Below are 21,873 nucleotides of genomic sequence, written 5' to 3' on the forward strand. Positions count from 1 at the left end.
GGGGTGGGCACCCCCAGTTACTTATTTTTTATGATTTTATGACATCATTATGTATTTATGATAATATCAGAAACCTGATGATTTTGATTGCATAAATGTATTGTTATTCTTGATGGGGAGAGTCCCCCGATCACAGTGATATATCATACAGGGTACCCCAACATATATTTTGGGGTTCAGAGACACGTTAAGTTTGGTTTGAAGTTGCTGTAGTTGTCAACTCTTCTTTTTTAGTGTTTTGAACTTTCAAGCAAACAAGGTACTGGGAACTAGGAACCAACTTCAGCGTCGTATCAATTAAATAGATTAAACGGTCGTGGGGGGGCGGATGATGTTTTGGTGTATATCTCGGGAACCAGACCACCGAGAAACTTAATTTTTTTTAAATTGAAGCTGAGAGTCCAGAGATTAAGGGGTGCTAGCAGGAGAGCCAGAGGCCCCCCAAAAACCAGAGACTCTGGCTGAAAAACGGAGACCTGGTAACTCTAATCTGCATGCTTCTTTATTTACGTAATTGGAAGTTGATAATACAGTATGCAGTTACATAAGCTTTCTTTTTAGTCGTTGTTGTTTTCTTTGTTGTGGTGTAAAAATTAAAAAATGTGTGAATAAAAATAAAATTACAAAAACGAAAAAGAGCAGCACTGTTTAGGAAAGGCAACAGGGGCTGCAAGACTCCACTGATAGCCCCACTCAGAAATAGTCAATCCACCATACTGTACACTGAGGTAGTTTCAGAGCTGAGCTTCATCCCAAATTAATGTTCAACCCTGCTGGGACTTACCTGTTTCTAGAAGTAGGTACATTGCTCTCTAATGTTTGTGTTTAGCTGAGAACAAGAGGCTTTGACTAGACCCTCAGGCTTGTATTGTGTGGGATGGCCAAGCATGCCAAACTGATATTTCCCCATCTTTTGTTCCTACAATTGTATTGTGCCTTTTCACAGAACCCAACAATTGTCTGATTTCAAGAACATAGGTCTTTTCATACAATCGCCATACTTACTTATAATGTCTTCTTCCTCCAGCTGGTTGATCCCTATGAGATGCAAACCACTTGCAGGGAGGTTCTTTTTCAATGATTCAGTCAGGATTTTGTCTAGAGCTTCTGTGTTGTAAGGTATTATTTTAAACGCCTGAATGCAAGAAGGAACCCATTCATATCAGATTTATTTAAGCCAGACAGTAAATTTTAATATATCAGAAGGAGTTTGTTCATTGCCTTGCCAGCATTCAAATGAGAAAGTTCTTTCCCAGGCACACTTGCTTTAAGCAAGAATGCCACAATATTGATTGTACTGATGTCTATCTAGAGCAGCCTTTGCCAATCTGATGCCCTCCATTGAACGACACCTCTGAGCATGGCCATGCTGGATGAGGCTGATAGCAAATATTACCTTTTTTATATACCAACTTCTCTTATCCATTACCATATTGGAACAGAGAGGCACAGTGACTAAATTTATGTTTGCTCTGTTGTTTGAATTTAGAAAATGTAAATAAGAACTTTTTATACTATGGAGAATAACTTCCATTCAGCAGTTGCTGGGATCAGTGTCGCATGATCTTTTGACAGAGTTCAGGTAACTCCTTTGCTGTCTTTGAGGGTGTCCTGGGGCAACACAGATAATGACACACAGCTGTCTCCAGCTCAAAAACACTTCTTCAAGGAGGGCACACTATGTCTCCTCAGCCAGAAGAAAGACTATTGTCTGCTTCTATGTGAACGTGCAGAATCACTAAAACCTGAACAAACTCCCTTCAGCAACCGCACCCCACTCATTCCAATAATTCTATAATTGTAATCTATAAATCACCTTAAATGATTAGTAAAAAGGTGGCATATAAATGCAGTAAATAAATTATAAATAACATCACCAAAGCAACCACTGTTGGAATCTCTAGCTCACCTCCTCCCCAGAGCTGCTGCTGAGTACCCAGACCTCAGCATGGATTTTGTTGGCCTCTGGACTTCACCCTTCCCACTATCAAGGTGACTAGCCCCCCTTTTTCCTTTTGCCTCTCTGCAGCAATGAGCAACCCCTTCCTTCCATCATTGGGCAATCATCTTCCTCCACTATTTTTCCCAAATAGAAGAGGTGAATGCATAACTTGTGGCACTATGGAGCAAATTATTTAGAGCTGTTACTGTATCAAAAATATCTTCCCAAGTCACCTAGAAGGAAGAATTCCACCTGCCTAAAATAGGGATTCAAATAGGAACTTAAATTTCCATTTGAATTCATAAATATCGCCATTACCAAATCTTACATGAAAAGTGGTATCTCAATTTTTCTTAGACAGCCTCTCCAAATCCATTTTTCTACTGTCACCCTGGATTTTATCACAAAAAGCCTGTCTATCAGCCACAGCCTTGCATCTATCATGAATATGATAATTATGTTAATATGCAGTTAACTATCCTTTGGAAGTTGCTCACTGATTCAAGTTCTCTCCTTTGCCCCATCAGAAGCTACTTTAATATGTTACCTGACACATGAATTCCACTGGATTTGCTGCAGTAGCCAGCAAGTTGCTGATTTCTTCCATGTCAGTGTAATAGCAGATGTTTGCTTCAGCTATCATTAAATCTCCAGAAAACAATCGCAGACATACAGTTCCAGGTAATAAATCTGGAAAACAAGACAAAGATTAATGAGCAACAGGCAATGCACAAAATAAAATTCACTATGCTAGAAGCAGCAATAAACATTTTCAATATATGCGTGTGTGAATGTCTGTAATGTAGGATGATACTTCTTTAAAGCCAGATGTAGCCAAATGTGCAGACCCTGAACAGCTGCAGCCAGACAATGCTTAATTCAGACCCCTGGATTACTGTTGAGAATGAAGCAATAGCTTACTTTCCCCCCCTTAGATTCTTACCTGACATTTTCAGTTAACCTCTGACAGAACATAGAAAGGTGCCTTATACTGTATCAGACCTTGTGACAGTGGCTGTACAGGGTTTCAGGTAGGGGTCTCTCCCAGCCCTTCCTGGAGAAGCCATTAATTTAACATGGGACCTTTTGCATGCAAGCACGTGCTCTGCCACAGAGCTAGGGCCCTTTCCCTAAGAGATTACGTGGATTATAACAATATTAATATTTGGTCACTCTGACAGCTCTCTGCAAGATCAAACTAAGCTCAATCCAGATAAGGGTTCCTCCGCACTGGTGTTTTATTGTGGGTACATTTTGCAGCATGCTTCTAACGTAATCATAGTGCGTTAGTGGTAGATTTATTCTGCATTGTTCTGCAATGGTTCCCTGGTGCTACCACATTATTGCTGTCCAAGGGGGCTACAGCACAACAAAAGCAGGACAAATATAAACCAGAATATCTACAGTATAAAAAGTTACAGGTTTTTAGCGGTAAGGTACCAGATATGTACTGATTAGAAGTGAAGCAGTGTCACCATCCCAAAACTTTTGCAGGCACAAACAGTATTGATAGTGGGATTGCATACAACTGCCCAGAGAGCATCAAGAGCACAAATAATCATAATGTGCAATAAAAAGAATGTCTGGAGGGGCCCTAAGAAAGTGTTGATGACAGGGGGAGAAGCAGACAGATCCAGCATTGCTCTGGATTTCTAGGTTGCAGCTGTGGCCTGAAGTGCCTTTTACCATGTTTGGCCAATATGCAGGCTACACATACTGCTGAAAAATAGAGATGCTTAGGTGTATTCAATATTACAGTACTGTAGCATGCTCAGTGTGGCCTTCCACTGAAATAGTTGGGAAACTTAAGCAATTGAAGAACACAGAGGCTCACTTGTTGATAGGTAAAGATTAGTTTCCTCATACTTCCCTAATCTTGAGACAGCAACACAAACCAATTCATTTCCATTTTCAGTGCAAAGTGCTGCTTTTGACCTTTACATCAATCGTCCCCAATGCCCTACAGTAGCTGTCAGCAACTGCTAATCAAGGAAAGCCATCTGCTGACTTTTCAATCTAGGGCAGGGATGGGGAAACCTATGACCCTCCAGATGTTCCTGTACTCCATCTTCCATCAGCCTCAGCCAACATAGTCAACTGCCAGGGAAGATGCAAGTTGCAGACGGTGATGCCCCTGAAAATGTTGAACAGTAATTATGGTAAGTGACGGTTTTGTAAGGTAAATGTGGTAAGTAGAGTGAGTGAGAGAGGGAAGTACATGGGTTGGAATGTTGAGGAATGCTGAGTTGTGATTGGCTGAGCATCTGGGTGATTGAAGGTATAAATGAGAGAATGACAGTTGGAGAGTGGTTGGTTGGTTGTTGTTGGTTCTGGGGGGTGGATTTGTGTTTAGTCAGGCAGGTTTTAGGACTAAGATAAAGAGAAAACTATTATCTGTAACCACATGCATGTTGACTGAATGAGTGATCCACCACCATGCATACAAACAGTTATATAAATAAGCATCAGGATACCATGCCACCCAAAACCAGTGGTGTGGCTGTTTTAGAAGATGTGATATCACTATGCCTCTTTTACATATATCAGAATGTGTGAAAGAAGATAACATACCAAGAAAAACCGACAGACTTCAGCCGAATAAGTGATTATGTAAATCTAAACTTGTCCATGTGATGCCCCTGTATTTATAATACTGTAAATATGGTAAGTGCGGGTTTATTAGAGTATATATGGTAAGTAGACTGAGTGAGAGGGGGGAGTACAGGGGCTGGAATGCTGGAGAATGTTGTATTGTGATTGGCTAAGCGTTTGAGTGTCTGAAGGTATAAATGAGAGGATGACAGTTGAGAGAGAGTTCAGTTGGTGGGAGTTCTGAGGGAGGTTAGAGTTGGTTTTGTGGGTTGGATTGGATTAGGAGGGTAGTGAGGCAGGTTATTGACGGCTAGAAACATAAAGAGTAACACAACTTATGAAACCACACGCTTGTTGACTATACCTTTAAGTAATCTTGTGTATATAAATAAATATTTCTTGGTTTACCTAACGCCTGATCCTTGGCTGGGTTTACACAGACCAGAAGAGTGGGCAGGGCATATACCAAGGTTGGGAAACAGTATCAATGGTGGCAGCGGTGAAGAGATAGTGTAACATCATCAGGTATCCAGAGCAACCCAGGGCTGTAATCTTTATAGGCACAAAGATACAGGGGGGTTGTGGCCTGCAAGTGCACCCAGACGCAAAGTAGCAATAAGCCAGGAGGAGACTAAGGCACAGTCTCAAGGCAATATTGTTTTACAGGGAGTGTCTGGTGGTGCTGCCTAGCAGTGGGATCTTGAGAGATCTTTGCTAGAGCCGGTGAGAGAACTATTTAAAGACCAGGACCCTGAGGTGGGACCCTGACAAGGTGGTGACCACAGGTGGGATCCTAGCAGGTGGCGCCTGAGGTGGGATCCTGACAGGAAGGGTTGTGACAGTCCAAAAGAACAAAACTGGAAAGTCAGGATAATCACCCAGGAGCACAATCAGTGCTTCCAACTTGCTTTAGCCATGACAATATGATCAAAGCTGAGCACGTATAAAGAATTTTATTCAGAACTCCTGCCTAAATAGAGCCCTTTAATCACTCCTGAATCTTTGCTGTTTTGGGATGGGATGGGGTGGGGTGGGGTGGGGAAAGCACTAGAATAGTTCAACACTGTAGTGGTCAGGGCTGGCACCAGGTATGCCAGGGCCCTTGGGCACCAGCTTGCCCTGGGCCCCGGTGTGCATACATGCACGCACACGCCCCCCACCTACTTGTCTCTCTTGTCTTTTGCGGCTGTGCACACTGGGCTGCCATTAACCAAGATGGCGGCTGAGGTTTCCCTTAGGGGCTGAAGCCTCTGTCGCAATCTTGGTTGATGGCATGCATGTGTGCTATGCGTGCATCTCTGCCATCAACCAAGATGACAGCAAGCACATCAGCAACTTAGGGAAACCTAGCCCACCATCTTGGCTAATGGCAGCCCTGCGCGCACAGCCCACGCAGCCACAATAGACAGGAGAGACAGGTAGGTGGAGCCAGCAAACACGCGGGCTGCTTGCAAGCTCCTTCCCTGCAATCTGCGGCAGCTGTCCTGCCGCGGATCGCGGATGAGGAGCGCTACTCCTCCCCCATCCTATCAAGGGGCCCTGAGGGGCTCTTGTGGTCCCAGGGGCCGTTGACCAGGGCCCAACCTGGCCACCCTTTAGCACTGGCTGGTAGTGGTCCTCTTTGACAAGTGGTTTCAATGAAACCTGCTGTAGTTTACAGCGACAAACTGTATTATGCATGAAAATGAAACATGGTGCATGCCACAGTCCTAAGCACAATAAACTGCATTAGTGTTTTAAAAGTGAGAGAAATTCCTATATAGAGAAAGACCCTTGTTTTCATTAAGGATTTTCATATCAATACTCTTCAGATTATCATTTGAATAACAATTAGCTTTCATAAAACAACCTTTCCTGTTTGAATACCAAAGATAAGTTCCGTTGTGCTTCTAAAATGATCATGCAGGGAAAATTAACAGCAGCTTTGGACATATGGCAGAATGTGGGGGAAACAGGAAGTGCAAATGAGCTTCTTCTTCCTGTGGCGGCAGCTCTCCCCACATCTGGAGCTCAAGTATCAACCAGCCCATTATGATAAGATATGCAAGCTGCCACTTCAGATGCAATGCAGAAGTACACTAACAGGAAGCATGGTCTAATCAGGCGGCTTTCGCTCAATACGTTCTAACAGTTTTCTATTTGTGGCTTTATGTATACAATTTTAGCTTCCAGTGCTTGCTTTGTGGAGCCTTGAGAAGAAGTGGTAGCTGTTTCACTTTCTGCTTACATGTTGGCTAGTGCTAGTTCACCTTTGAAAGAATTCTGCTCATATTTTTGTGCCACAGAGATGCATTTCAGTACAGGGAGGCCACTTTTTGTACCTACCAGGTGGGCAAACTGAGACTGTATACTCATTCTCTATCCTGGCCGGCGCTCGCACTGACTGGCAGCTGTCAGAGGAAAATTCCACTTCCACTTTTACGTGGCTATCCAGTTTACATTTTAGGATTATGTAAACTATAGTCTTCACCTAGAAGCAGAGGATACATTTTAAAAGCACAGTCATATCCAGGAGCTCTTGAGTACTGTACAGTCACTATTTATTTGTTCAGAGACTTAGCAGTCCCATTCTCCATAAAATGTGTCCAAAGGGCCATGAAATATTAAAAGCATTAAAATATAGACAATTACAAAGACAGGAAAACAGTTAACATCCATCTATAAACAGAATACATCAACAACTTCAACATGTATCATTCTAAAAGCATGTATATATTTATTTGTTTAGCTATACAAGCAATCCTGCTGCAGAGCCAGGAGCATGGGATCTTGAGCAGAATCCTCAGAATTTTCTCTTCCTTATTGCAGAGAGAGAGGGGGAAAAGTGATGCTAGTTTTCTTACTGAACTACAATTGAGAAGGACTGTGTGGAGGTTTGTCCAGTGGGTCTGCAAGCTGAGATTTCCCTTGACATGACTTTGAGCCCCTGCCTGCATTCTCTACCAACGGTCTTTTCAGTGAATTTCAACTCTCCACCCCAGTCCTTCATAAACTATTTTAATACAAAACTCCACATTCACATAGAATCCTACACTGAAATTGGGTTGTATCCAGTGTAAAGGTGGGATCCATTGGCTGGTGCTGGTTCAAAGGAATTCCATTGACCTAACATGCCAGTATAGATGCCAGTTAATGGTCCACTAGCCACGGCTTTTACAGATCCGTTTTTTCCCTTGCAAAAATATTGATATTAATATTGATATTTTGAAAGGAATATAAAAATGATATTAATTTCACTATATTGAAAGAAAATATTGATATTTTAAAGGAAATATCAATAAAATTATCATAATATCAGTGTTTTAGAGGTAGTTTTTTTAAAAAAAATCAATTTCAAAAATAGCCACAGAATATCACTACATAAAAATCCAATCCACAACAATAGAGAATAAGCAAATTAATGGAAAATTCAGCACCAAATCCTAATTGGGCAGAATTCCAGCACATCCTTAATCTAATGTTAGTCATATCCATTCATTTCAATGAGCCTACTCTAATATAACTTAGTTGGATACAACCTTGTATTCCAATTATTCAGAAGACCTGCTGTGCGGGCCAATTTGTCTGATTGACTAATGAAACCAGTCAGATTCCAGGGACCTCTAGATGATTTTTCCATCAGATATGGTTGGCTCCTTTGCTGATGAACCTTACCGGCCTCAGTCACAGATGCTCATAGGTGACCTTCCCAACAATTACTTGGCCCAGACCCAATTAGTTTGCACAGAACTTGAGATGGATGAAGCAACTACAGTGGAACAAGAGAACTATGTAAAATCGGATTGGTTCCAACAAGGAACATATTTTTAAATAGGAGTCTCCCCTCCCTTGAATTTGTTCCATTGTAACTGTTAAATACAGTTGGAAGTATCATCTTGAACTTCACCAACCATATTCCACATTTAAATGACAAGTCTGCACATCACTTAAAAAAAATCTTCACGAACTCAGTGCCCCCCAAATTTTTTGGGCTACAAGTCCCATCAGCCTCAATCAGCACAACTTGCTGATGGATGTTGTAGCTCAAAATATCTGGAGGGCCCCAGGCTGATGAAAGCTGGTTTAAACCACAGCGAAACTTAACAGGAAAAGGCAGTGTTCTGGTGCACACAATGAAAAACACAACTGCTTTGCTTCTGCCACACTGCTGGGAGCTAAGCCATGGTTTAGCTCAATGCTCTGTCCAAAGCTAGACTCATGGTTTGTCTCTCTCTATCCAAGCAAACCATGAGCTATTGACAATATTTGTTGGTTTACTGCTCATGCTCTGCTTGGGGGAAACAAGCCATGAGCCCAGGTTCAGATATTCCGCTCCACCTGCCACTAACTGTCCTGTGGTAAGGATCCTCAGGGATTTTTACTATTTTAGGGCTTATCCAGTGTTAGCCCTACTCAGAGTAGACCTATTGAAATTAGTGGACAGGACTAATGCTGTGGGTACACTAGTCACTTCAAAAGCAGTGAGAATGGTTCTTCTGGCTGAATTTGAAGTGACTCTGCCCTCAGGTAGACACACCTCCCTTTCCTGCTGCTGACTTCAGACTTTTCAGGACCACCTATTACACGCGGACCCCGCTTATACAGCAGGTTCCGTTCCGGACTGCTGCCAAAAAGCGGAACCCATTGAAGATAATGGTGTGCGTTGCACGAAAATGACACAAAAATGGTGCGCTACAAGCAAAAACTGCTGTAAAAGTGGAACAAGCGCCTTAAACCGGGGACTTTCCCTAATTGAAAGTCGCCGCATTAGCAGAACACCAAAAGGCAAAGCTCCGTAAAGCGAGGCCCGCCTGTATTGTGTTTGGAGCAAAGCATTGCGCCAGTCACTGTCTCTGCCTCAGACTACAATAAAATGTTTCCATAGGCCACACCTAAAGGGGCAACAGGTTGATCTACCAATCAGTTGCAAAATTTGTCTGAAGCTGAATTATCTCGAAGCAGCCTTAGGCAACTCCAACCTGCTCTTTAATAGACAAATAATGATACTGTTCCATTGTGTTGTAGTAAGGACTGCTAAGGTAATTAATTATACTAAAGTTCTTTCTCCCCACACACCACGGGCATACCACATTCACACCATATATTTATTCCACTTTGAACAGTCATGGCTTCCTCCAAGGAATCCTGGGAAAAGTAGGTTGTTAAGAGTGCTGAGATCTATCAAGAGATCCCTATTCCCCTCAGAGCTACAATCAGAGGGACTGACTATTAAACCACTCTGGTAATTGTAACTCTGTGTGGGGAATAGGGGCCTCCTAACAACTCTCAGCATCCTTCACAAACTACACTTCCCAGGATTCTTTGTGGGAAGCCATGACTGTTTAAAGTGGAATAACACTGGAATAAACATATAATGAGAATGTGGCTTCAGTCTCTCAATGCATCATCCACACACTCCCATAAGCATTATACCACGTGCAGGATTGTATGCTCTATATACCCCCAAGCAGCCCTCCCACATGGAAAGAACTGGACTGAGTGGACTGTTCCCTAAGAATTATTGTTATGTCACAAGATTTGCCACTCAGGCTTCAGAACAAGAGCAGCATGAGTGACTGTGGCAGTACTCAAAACCAAGTCCTGAAAATCTGCATGGATTTCGGGGTTTCACAAGTGGGTAAGGAAAAACACATGTGCATTAGGCTTGAATCAATGTGTGATGTCCAGCTAGGCTAGGTCAGAACGGACCTATAAGTGATGCCAGACACTGAGATGTGTTCCTCATCCTCTCCCTTAAACACATAGTTCCCATCTGCATTACACATTTAAAGCATTTTTATTCCACTTTAAGCAGTCATGGCTTCCCCCAAAGAATCCTGGAAAGTGTAGTTTGTGGACAGTTGGAAAGAGGGGTTGGATTGTTAAACCACTCAGATAATTGTAGTTCTGTGAGGGTAAGGAGTTTCCTAACAACTTTCAGCACCCTTAAACTATCGTTGCCAGGATTATTTGGGGGAAGCCGTGACTGTTTAAAGTGGTATAATACTGCTTTAAATGTATAGTGCAGATTGGGCCACAGTTACAGAAAAGCGCAATGTGATATCATCACACAAACACAGACAAACACCACCACAGACAATAATATGGAGTGGGGAAAGGAAACTGCCCTAGAGGATGGTGTCGCACCACACACTTCTCTAACTGCACACTATGGGGAGAAGGGGGCAAACATCATTGGACACAAACACAACAAACCTGGGATATGGAAAGCCTTGGCATAGCTTAGCTGCATGCACAACCCCCCATATTTTCATATGACCTTTAAAGGAATGGAGACATACTGTACCCCACAGCGTATGCGATCAGGCTGCACTGTATTTAGGCTTCCTAGTCTGGTTACCAAGGTCCCATGCTGTTGGCTCATTGCAATATTGCATGCATCTTGTAAGTTTCTGTCATCCTCCACTTCTGCATCAGTCACTGAATCGCAACCAGAATCTAAGTGAAGCACAAAGGGTAACGTCATTTCTAAAAGTAGTACAGCAAGAAGTTCATTACTTCACTAAGGAAGTCCCTTAAAAGGAAGTTGAACTGTAAGTGTAAGCTGGTGCTTACAAATGGTGTGCATTCTGCACACATAAGGGATGGTATTACATTGGCCTCAATCATGAATTAGTTGGAATTAAAAGAGCCCAATGGACTCATTTTAGTTGCAGATACTATGTAAGAATTATGTATGGCCTGGTTCGGACCCACTAGCATTACTCACACTCAACTGGAAGAACGACACTTTGGGTTTCAAAATGCCCAATATGCCTATGAGGGATACACGCTTGACTTCATCTGAGGGATTAAAAGAGGTCAAGGAGGAACAGGAAGCTTTGGGTTAGCAGTAGGCACTGGCTCCACCTGCAGAGGCGTCCTGGTTGAACTGTAGAAAAGTGTCGTGATATTTCTGGAAAGGTCTCACAGTATGTTCTGTAATTTAATAATAATAATGTAATAATAAAATACTAATTATATTTAAAATGTTTTGGGGTTATGTCAGAGCTGTGATTGATAAGTGAGTTGTTTGGACACCCTGAGGTCTTAAACAGCTGCTGTTTCTCCCTCCCTTTCCTACTTCTGTCTTTTTTTCCCTAGTCCTTGGAATCTCCATAGTTTGCCCTTCTTTTTTCCCTAGCAACCAGGATACATCTTTCCAATTATGGGTTCACCTGAGATCAAGTAGTACCAAGAAGTTATTTTCTGCAAATGCTACTACACAGTAAGTGTGGGTGAATGTTAAAGAATCCCCCTCCCCAAAAAGGCAAATTCAAAAACTTTGCAAAGAGGCTTAGGCATGTTGAGCTAAAGACCAGGTACTCATTAAGATCTCACTATAGTAAACTTACAGTACAATGGTATACATATCTGCTCAGAAGTAAATCTCTTTATGTTTAATGGAGCTTACTTCCAGGTAAGTGGGTACAGGATGGCAGCCTAGGCTTTAGTTTAGGATTGGCACTGGGGGAAAACAGGGTTCTTGTGCCTTTAACAGCTGTATGTCAGGAAGAAATTCAATAGGTCAAGACTTTTTGAGTATGGAAATACAATTATGAGAAATGTTTCACCATGACTGCTCCAATTTTGTGTTACGCCATGTACCCCATGGCATCCATTTTGTAACTGGTGCCCCTAGCACTCTATTAAAATTTGAAATGCGTCCTCTGGTCCAGAAAGGTTGGCACCCCCTGCTTTTGTATAGCTTCAGGAGAATATATTTAACTCCATTTTATTTTTGTACTAGTTATCCTTTCCCCAGTTATCTTATCTGTATATTTACAAGTATTCACAAGTGCCCCTGAAAAAGGTTTGTTTCCCAAAATGCACTGGACTTACAATAAATGCTAATTTTAACTCTTGGGGTTTCCTCCTTCCCTGTTTTTGCCTGCTAGTCATGCTATCACTATATTTTTGTTGCTCGTTATCAACTCTAATTGACCTTCTGGGGTCCATGGGCACTGACATTTGCCCAACTCTGCTGGATGCTGACACCGTATGTGCCAATGGCTGCCAATTTTATCCACATGAAGGCTTGCAATAAATGCAAGAAGTTGTTCTTATTGTGTTATTGACGTCTCCAAATCCAAGCTCTTGGATATGATCAGGAACAACTGACAAGGTGTAACAACCTTAAGGTTGTATAATATACATGCAGACATGTATAATATGCAGACATGTATATTTATTTATTTATTTTTATTTAATTTAATTTATATACTGCCCTAAGCCCAAGGGCTCTCTGGGCGGTGTACATACAATAAAGCAATCAAAATATATAAATACAATAATACAATAAAATCAAACCAACAAAGGTAAACAAAATAATCAAACAGTAGCAAAATACATCAAATACATATACTAATACGCATTAAAATGCCTGGGAATATAAAAAGGTTTTCACCTGGAGCCAAAAAGATAGCAGCGTCGGCGCCAGGCACACCTCATCAGGCAGACCATTCCACAGTTCGGGAGCCACAACCGAAAAGGCCCTATTTCTAGTCACCACCCTCCGAGCTTCTCAATGGGATGGTACTCGGAGGAGGGCCTTAGATGTTGAGCGCAGTGTACGTTTAGTTTTATATTGGGAGAGGCGCTCCACCAGGTATTGCGGTCCCATGCCGTGTAAGGCTTTATAGGTCAAAACCAGCACTTTGAATTTAGCCCGGAAACAAATAGGAAGCCAGTGCAGACGAGCCAGAGCAGGTGTGATATGAGCGGACCTTCTTGTCCGCGTCAACAATCTGGCTGCTGCATTCTGGACTAACTGTAGTAATATACATGCAGACAACCAGCTCACTGATAACTGTTTAAGACCTTGTCCAATATCAAATACAGTGTGTGGCAGGGGGTCCAGTGTTGATGCAAACCAACCAATGTCCAGAAGGAACAGAGGCAGAGAGCATTTTCAAAGACATGCCAATGATCAGGTTGCAGAGCTGGTAGACAAGTGGGGAGGAAGAGGCAAAGTGAGGGAAGGCAGTTCAGCAGTTGCTCCTGACAAGTTCAGATTGAGAAGTTGTCTTGGATGTTAAGGCTTACTGCAGCAATGGGGAACCTGTGGCCCTGCAGATGTGTTTGGACTCCCATCAATCCCAGCTGGCATGACCCATGATCAGGGACCATGGGAATTGTAGTCTAGGAGGACAACATCTGGAGGGGCACTAAGCTCCCTATCCCTGGTTTATAGGCTCTGGTGAGTCCTGATTAGCATGTCAGTTTAACTGACAATATCCAGTTTGTACAACAACTGGCACTATTTGGGCCAATACTGTAGCCTAGTTGGCATTCTTGCACTATTGCACTTACATTTACAGTGGAGGCAGAGCACCACTAGCACAGGAAGTAAGTGCCAAGTCCTGACCACTTTCTACCCATTCTGAGACCTCTTGGGTTCCTTAGAACTGATCCATATATAGTTCAAGAAGAACCGTTTTCTCTACTTGATTTTGTGTTATTTACACTGTTAACCATGCCTCATAGGGCTGAGCTTCATGTTCTGTACAGAGAACATTTAGTTTGAAATCTCTGCAGTGGGAATGGGGAACAGCAGCCCCTGGCAAATTTTGGGCTGGTGGCGAGTAGCTGAAATACTTCCCTGACACTGCCAGAATTTCTCCTGAGACATTACACAGCATCACTCTGACAGGGGCTTCTGCAGAAAATTATGGTTGCCATTTTTTAATAGAAGCCCCTGTAAAAATGATGCAATAGTATCACATAGTATTGCTTTAGGGAGATTTGGGGGCTGGGAATAGCGACAGGGGTAAAAGCTCCAGGGGCGGTGAGTTTCAGCTCCCACAACTACCATTTCACACCCTGAAAAATCACCTCCCCCCCTTTTATAGCCCATGAATGGAGCAGTGAAATGGAAGGTGGCATTTTGGCTCAGCAATAATTCTGCAGAATAGTGTTTGAGATTTGCTTCTAATGCAACCAAATCTGTAGAGTGAAGTTCATAATCATCAAGTAACACTGCCTATGCAGGTATAGTTGGACCAAATATTGAGTTTTATAACACACACACACTTTTTTTCCTTGGTGTCTTCTTCCTCAAAGAAGATAGATCTGGAAATATCAAGAGAACCAGTTTGAAATAACTTTCACAAACACTTGGGATGAACAGAAAATGAAGTTGGTTGAGATTGTGCTTATAGTTGAAGATGTCCGGAATGACATACATTGTGCATGTGAAAAGAAAACCATCAGTGACAGTATCTGTTTAGTTCATATACCAAAGGTCCTTTGGAAATATATGTTTAGATTTCCCTAACTTGATGGGTATTTTACCATAAAGATGCAACTATAAAAATGGACACATCAACACTGCCATTGTTCTCAGTAGAACTTAACTGTTCCATCTGGACTGTTTGAGAAAGTGTTCTCCTGGGTGATTTGCAAATTTCCGTATGCATATAACCTCCAAATGTAATATGCTGCCAGTAGCCAGAACTGACACATTTTTGCAATAAGCTACTGCAATAATAGTAAGAACAACTGAAAGAGATTACCATGACTTTCACACATTTTCAAATCCCACACAGGTTTTTAATGGCCCAGGCAATGTCATCAGTGCAGACGGAGCAAGATGATAAGAAGCGGAATGCTATGTAGTTTTGCCGATGACTTCCGTGGCTTGCACAACAAAAAATTTTACCTCTAAAACATTTCGGTTAAGGTTATTGCCTTTTAAAATTTCTGCCACAAAAGCCACAAATTCTTACAGCAGGTTATTTTTGTGCTTGCAATCCTCTCCTTATGATTAAGGGGTTTTTTTCACAATGAAGAAAGTTTGTCAAATATGTTTAGATCTTCAATCTGACAGACCAATCCTGAACACGTTTGCTTGTTCTCTGGGCATTCCCACTGACAAGCACCACTTTACTCAACTCTTGCTTTACACAGAGCTTTTCCACTAAATATTTTGACAAATCTTCTGGATCAAATTTTACTTTTGTTGTGAGGCTTAGGAATTTGACAAAGCCGTGACATTTTTTGTATAAATCTACAAGCCTGGCTCTCTATCCATAAGTGTTTAGACTGGATGGAGATGATAGCTTAAATACCAATCCAAAGACAGCGGGTTGTAAACGCAACGATTTGAAGGGTACAGGAGACACTGGGAGAGAGAAAGGGATGCACGGCAAAGCTCACAGTATATTAACGGAGGAATCCAATCAGGACAAAAGAGACTTCTGGTGTCTATATACCAACGTGCGGAGCTTGGGAAACAAGCAAGGGGAGCTTGAAGTCTTAGTGCATCAAGGCAAATATGACTTCATAGGGATAACAGAGAGTTGGTGGGATGACTCCCATGATTGGAATATAGCCATTCAAGGATATTACAGAAAGAATAGAAGCAACAGAAAAGGAGGGGGAGTAGCGTTATACGTCAAAGACAAATACACCTCTATGGAAATCCAAGAGAGCGAACAAAGGGGTCCGGTAGAGACCATTTGGGTAAAAATAAATGGAGAAACAAATAAAACCAACATGGTAATAGGTGTCTACTACAGACCCCCTGGCCAAGAAGAGGTGGTAGACGAGGCCTTTCTCAAATAAATCTCTGAAATCTCAAGGAGGCAAGAAGTAGTAGTGATGGGGGACTTCAACTACCCGGATATCTGCTGGGAGACAAACTCTGCGAAGCACAAAGCCTCCAACAAATTCCTGATGAGCCTTGCTGATAATTTCCTCTTTCAAAAAGTAGAAGAAGGAACAAGGGGATCGGCAATCCTGGACCTGATCTTAACTAACAGGGACGAATTGGTCATGGGAATTAAAGCGGTCGGTACCTTGGGGGAAAGTGACCACGTAATGCTGGAATTCATGATTCTGGGGAAAGCCAAAGAAGAATATAGTCAAACATGGACCTTGGATTTCAGGAAAGCCGATTTTAGCAAGCTCAGGGAAATGATGGGTAGGATCCCGTGACTAGATAGACTAAAGAAAAAAGGAGCCCAAGAAGCGTGGGAGTTCATGAAGAACGTATTACAAAAAGCACAATCGCAAACAATTCCAAAGAGGAAGAAAAGGGAAGACATCGGAAAAAGCCAATGTGGCTACACGGAAGACTGGTGGAGGAGGTAAAAGTAAAAAAGAGCATGTATAAAGAATGGAAGGAAGGACGCATCACCAAGGAAGAGTACCGACGAGCGGCTCGGACTTGCAGGAATAGCGTAAGGAAAGCTAAAACCCAGAATGAGCTGAGGCTGGCGAGGGAAGCGAGGAACAACAAAAAGGGGTTTTTCAGATATGTTCGAAGCAAGAGAAAGACCAAGGAAATGGTGGGACTGCTGCTCAATGACGATGGCAAATTGTTGACAGATAACAAGGAAAAGGCAGAACTGCTCAACACCTATTTTGCCTCCGTTTTCTCCCAAAAAGGGAACAGTGTGCAACCTTGCATCGGTAGCAATTTCAGTAAGGGGTCAGGACTGCAGTTCAAGATTGATAAGGAGATAGTCAGGAAATACCTAGTTAACCTAAATGAGTTCAAATCTCCAGGGCCTGATGAACTGCATCCCAGAGTATTGAAGGAACTTGCGGATGTAGTCTCGGAACCTCTTGCCATCATCTTTGAAAAATCCTGGAGAACGGGAGAGGTGCTGGAGGATTGGAGATGGGCAAACGTCGTCCCGCTCTTTAAAAAGGGTAAAAAAGAAGATCCGGGGAATTACAGGCCGGTCAGTCTGACTTCAATACCGGGAAAGATATTAGAACGTATAATAAAAGAGTCCATTGGCAACTATCTAGATGACAATGCTGTGATTAGTAGGAGCCAGCATGGGTTCGTCAAGAAAAAATCCTGTCAAACTAATCTCATCTCTTTTTTTGATCGGGTCACTAGCCTAGTAGATGGTGGAAATGCTGTAGATGTGATCTATCTAGATTTCAGCAAAGCGTTTGACAAAGTCCCCCATGACCTTTTGATTAGCAAACTCGTCAAATGCGGACTACATAGAAATACTGTCAGGTGGATTCACAACTGGTTGGAAAACCGTACTCAAAGAGTGGTCGTCGGTGGCTCTGCTTCGAACTGGAAGGAGGTTTCGAGTGGAGTGCCACAGGGTTCTGTCCTGGGGCCGATACTCTTCAACATTTTTATCAGTTGACTTAGACGATGGGGTGGAGGGAAGCCTTATGAAGTTTGTGGATGATACGAAACTGGGAGGGATAGCTAACACAATGGAAGACAGGAATAAAATCCAAAGGGACCTGGATAGACTAGAAAATTGGGCTGAAATTAATAAAATGACATTCAATAAAGACAAATGCAGGATTCTGCATTTAGGCCACAAAAACAAAATGCACGGGTACAGGATGGGAAATACCCGGCTTAGCAGTAGTGCGTGTGAGAAGGACCTTGGAATTGTAGTGGATCGCAAATTGAACATGACCCAGCAGTGTGATGCTGCGGCAAAAAAGGCAAACGCGGTTGTGGGATGCATAAACAGAGCTATAGTTTCCAGGTCGAGGGAAGTAATAGTCCCACTATATTCTGCATTAGTCAGGCCTCATCTGGAATACTGCGTTCAGTTCTGGGCGCCTCATTTTAAGAAAGATATAGACAAGTTAGAGCGGGTTCAGAAGAGGGCGACGAGGATGATAGCCGGTATGGAGAACAAGTCTTATGAGGAAAGGTTGAAGGAACTTGGCATGTTCAGTCTGGTGAAGAGAAGGCTGAGGGGTGACATGATTGCACTCTTTAAGTACCTGAAGGGCTGTCACATAGAGGAGGGTACAGATTTGTTCTCTGCTGCCCCAGAGGGTAGGACTAGGTCTAATGGTTTTAAGTTGCAGGAGTGTAGATTCAGATTGGACATTAGAAGGAACTTCTTGACAGTAAGGGCAGTTCGGCAATGGAACCGACTGCCTAGGGAGGTGGTGGGATCCCCTTCGCTGGATGTCTTCAAGCAGAGGCTGGACAGCTATCTGCGGGAGATGATCTAGCTGTGGATTTCCTGCTGTGAGCAGGGGGTTGGACTCGATGGCCTACAAGGCCCCTTCCAACTCTAGGATTCTATGATTCTATGAATGCTAAGCTTAGCATCATATAAATAGGAACTAAGTATGCTTAGGCTTGTAGCTACTTAGATGTACATGCTCAGAAAAGAACCTGTGTGTTACTGCAGCCACACCTCAGCAATAATTCCTTAGCAACTGGAGTGCAAGTGGTAGAAATTTCACTTCCAAGCCAGCCAAAGACATATTAGGGCACACAATGATGACTACCGTGGGGCAGTGAGGGCAGCAAAGAAGTCATACTTTGCTGCATCCATGGTGTCCTCAGGAACTTGGCCTGTAGGGTTGTTCTGTGTGGTTGGGAGATTAGTCAACCTGAATTTGGGAGGGTGGGCCTCTGTAGCACAAGGTGTCTAGCTGTGAAGTGTTTGAGATATACTTTGAATACAAAGTCATTTGACTTTATAGCAACTTAGATGCCACTATTACATCAAATCTGGTTGAGGTGTCCAACGCTACATCTGGCCCAGTGTTATGGGATTCTTTCCAATTCATGTGGCCTCATTATGTTGACAGGATACTTGAAGCAATGCATCTGCCCACATCCCCTCTGGACCCCTGTCCTCACTGACTGGTTGAAGTTAGCCAGAGTGGGGTGGTTGCATTCCTACCAGCACAGTCGAGTTCAGAGTAGCATTCGGGGAATTGTTTTTGGCCCTCTGGCACTTGTGGAGTTCTGCAGGGAACTATTTTGACCCCAACACTATTTATCTACATGAAGCTGTTAGAAGCTGTCATTATGAGTTTTGTAGCATGGTGTCATCAACCATGCTACAAAATTGATGACATGCGGCTCTAGTTCTCTTTAACACCTGAGGCTGTGCAAGCCCTGGAGCAGTGTCTGAATATAGTTGTGGACTGGATGAGAACCAATATACTGAGTTTGAGTCCTGGGAAGACAGAGCTTTGCGGATAGGTGATTCCCATGTCTGGAAGATAGGCTAATTGCCTTTCGGGTATACATTCCCTCTGAAGCCTGGGGTACTCCTGGATACATCTTTGTTATTAGAAGCCTAAGTCACCTCTGTGGCTAGGAGTGCCTTTTACCACTTTTGTCTGGTATGTCAGCTATGGCTGTACCTGGATTGGGATGACCTGGCCACTGTAGTAAAGAGATATATGTGGCCACCATATCACTCTCTTTATACTGCTCTTGTAGACTTTAAAGCAGCCTTTGATTCCATCTCACATCCCTTGGCTCTGGCATAAATTGGCCATCCTGAATATGGACTGTGGACTACTAAGTAGAAATTGTGTAATAATTCTAGTATGCATGTCAGAATAACAGCAGGGAGTTGTCTCTTGAAATCTGTCCCTGCCAACCAAGAAGTACACCAAGCCAAGGGTGCTTATTAGTGCCTCTCCTATTTAGCTTAATGATGTAGTTTCTTCCTTAACAGCAGTGGAGTCCCCCCCCCAATCTGAGAGACAAGAGCATTTCCATCTTATTCTATGCAGATGCTGTCATTCTTCTTTCATATACACAGGTGGGGATGTGTAAACTTCTGGGAGCCCTTGGCATATATTGTGTGAAAGAACTCTTAAATGTTAATTATTCCAAAACTAAAATAATGGTGCTGGTAAGAGAAAGCAGAAGTACTGTTGGCAGCTGGACAATCAGCCACTTGAGTAAGTCACCTCTTATAAATACCTGGGGATGACATTCAAAAACTCTGGCTCTTGGTCCACCCACCCCTACTGCCCTAACAGCTAACGTAACAGGCAATGCCATTTTCTGCTTTGCAGCTGGATCAGGCAGTAGGCTAGTGAAGCCCTTCTTTGAGCTTTACATGACTAAGCTCTTGTCTCAACTGCTGTATGGGGCCACTGTTTGGGCATTCTCATGTTGGCATTAGGCCGTACTGCCTAAGGATATTTTCATCAGGTCTGGAAAGTTACAAGCATGTGTTTTGAGAAGCAGTCTTATCTGCCATGTCTGGCCTGAGAGAGCAGACTTGAAGGTCAGACAGGTTGTCATGGTAATGGGAGATAACAGCTGGGAAAGTTGTAACAGAGTCTATGTGAGTTGTTGTTCTTCTGAATTATGCCTCTGAGCTGAGAGGCTGTGTTTTGTGTTTATCTATGGAGAGAGATGTACCAGAAAGGGGATGACTGAAGAATCTCTACATGTATTTACTCTTAAGCCTATGGCCCTAATGTCTTAATAAAGACTCTTAACATGCTCTGAGGATGTTTCTTGCTCAACTTAACTCCAACATAATGTATGCTGTTTCACACAACAACGCACACAAGCCAACAGTGGTAGCAGAGGATGGTTACGCTCCACAGCGCATTACACCGGAGTAAGTTGCTGGTCTGAAAGGCCGACGGAGTTCCAGAGAGGGCAGCTTGATTGATTGAACCAGACGGAGGTGAGCAACATGGCTGTAAACCTGTCTGGGGGAGGCTTGCCGATGGAACGACTTAATGAGAAGAATTTTGCCAGCTGGAAGCCGAGGATGAGGGCTTTGCTGATAACAGAGGATTTATGGGACGTGATTGAAGAAAAACCCCTGGCGGTATTGACCGCGGCCTGGAAGCGTCGAGACCAGAGGGCGCAGGCGTTTATAATCTTGGCTCTATCGGATTCTCTACTGATGTGTGTGAGAGATGAGCTGTCGGCTAAAAAGATGTGGGACGCGTTGCAGGAATTGTCCCAGGAATGGCAGCGGAGGCAGGAGGCACTGAGAGCCCAGCCGGTGGGAGCTGTCAGAAGCAAGGAGGAGAAATATGCCGAACCGGAGCAGGCTGCCGAAAGCAGACAGGAAAACAAGCGGGAGCAGCAGCGACTGAAGTCTTGTTTTGCCTGTGGGGCCCGTGGGCATCTCCGTAAAGAATGTGCAATCAAGTGAAACTCCAGGGACGGAGGCTTGAAGCAAGGCAGTGTGAACTGTGTTTGTAAACAGAAGTCTAAAGACTTGGAACAAATTAACTTTATTGTCGACAGCGGAGCCAGCCATATATTAATTAAAGACAGGAGTCTGTTTTACACGTCTACAGATGAGCAGGACTTTGTTTTACTTGCTGATGGATCACGGAAATCTGTGCAAGCTAAAGGTCTGATTAAATTTGACAAGCTTGGAATTATGTCAAACTGTTTGTTCATTCCGGATTTGGCTCATAATATTTTATCAGTAGGCAAACTGGTGAGTTGTCAATTTTCAGTCTGGTTTGATAAAGGAAAATGTTGGGTGCAAAGAGGAGAAAATGTTGTCTGTCAGGGTTTCATGACACAAGGGCAGTTTAAAATGACCGTGGGTGTGAAGTGTGCTGATGCCTTGAGTTTAATGGGGCGGAAAGGGAATGACCGCCAGAGCTGTAAGAAGACAGCT

At 43.1% G+C, this 21,873-nt stretch overlaps 1 protein-coding gene across 3 annotated transcripts in view; it reads right to left on the reverse strand.

The window, feature by feature from the left end:
- Nucleotides 1-21,873, reverse strand: part of PIK3AP1 (phosphoinositide-3-kinase adaptor protein 1) — a 99,068-nt gene that overhangs the window by 46,287 nt on the left and 30,908 nt on the right. For all 3 annotated transcript variants that reach the window (XM_061634636.1, XM_061634635.1, XM_061634637.1), the window contains 4 exons: nt 10,821-10,972; nt 6,860-7,004; nt 2,490-2,632; nt 1,006-1,135 (listed from right to left, as the gene is read on the reverse strand). In XM_061634636.1, coding sequence (XP_061490620.1) covers nt 1,006-1,135; nt 2,490-2,632; nt 6,860-7,004; nt 10,821-10,972 — 570 coding nt within the window. The remainder of the gene's footprint in view (nt 1-1,005; nt 1,136-2,489; nt 2,633-6,859; nt 7,005-10,820; nt 10,973-21,873) is intronic.

This window comes from Rhineura floridana, chromosome 7, assembly GCF_030035675.1.
Source record: "Rhineura floridana isolate rRhiFlo1 chromosome 7, rRhiFlo1.hap2, whole genome shotgun sequence".
In the NCBI taxonomy this organism is placed as follows: Eukaryota; Metazoa; Chordata; class Lepidosauria; order Squamata; family Rhineuridae; genus Rhineura; species Rhineura floridana.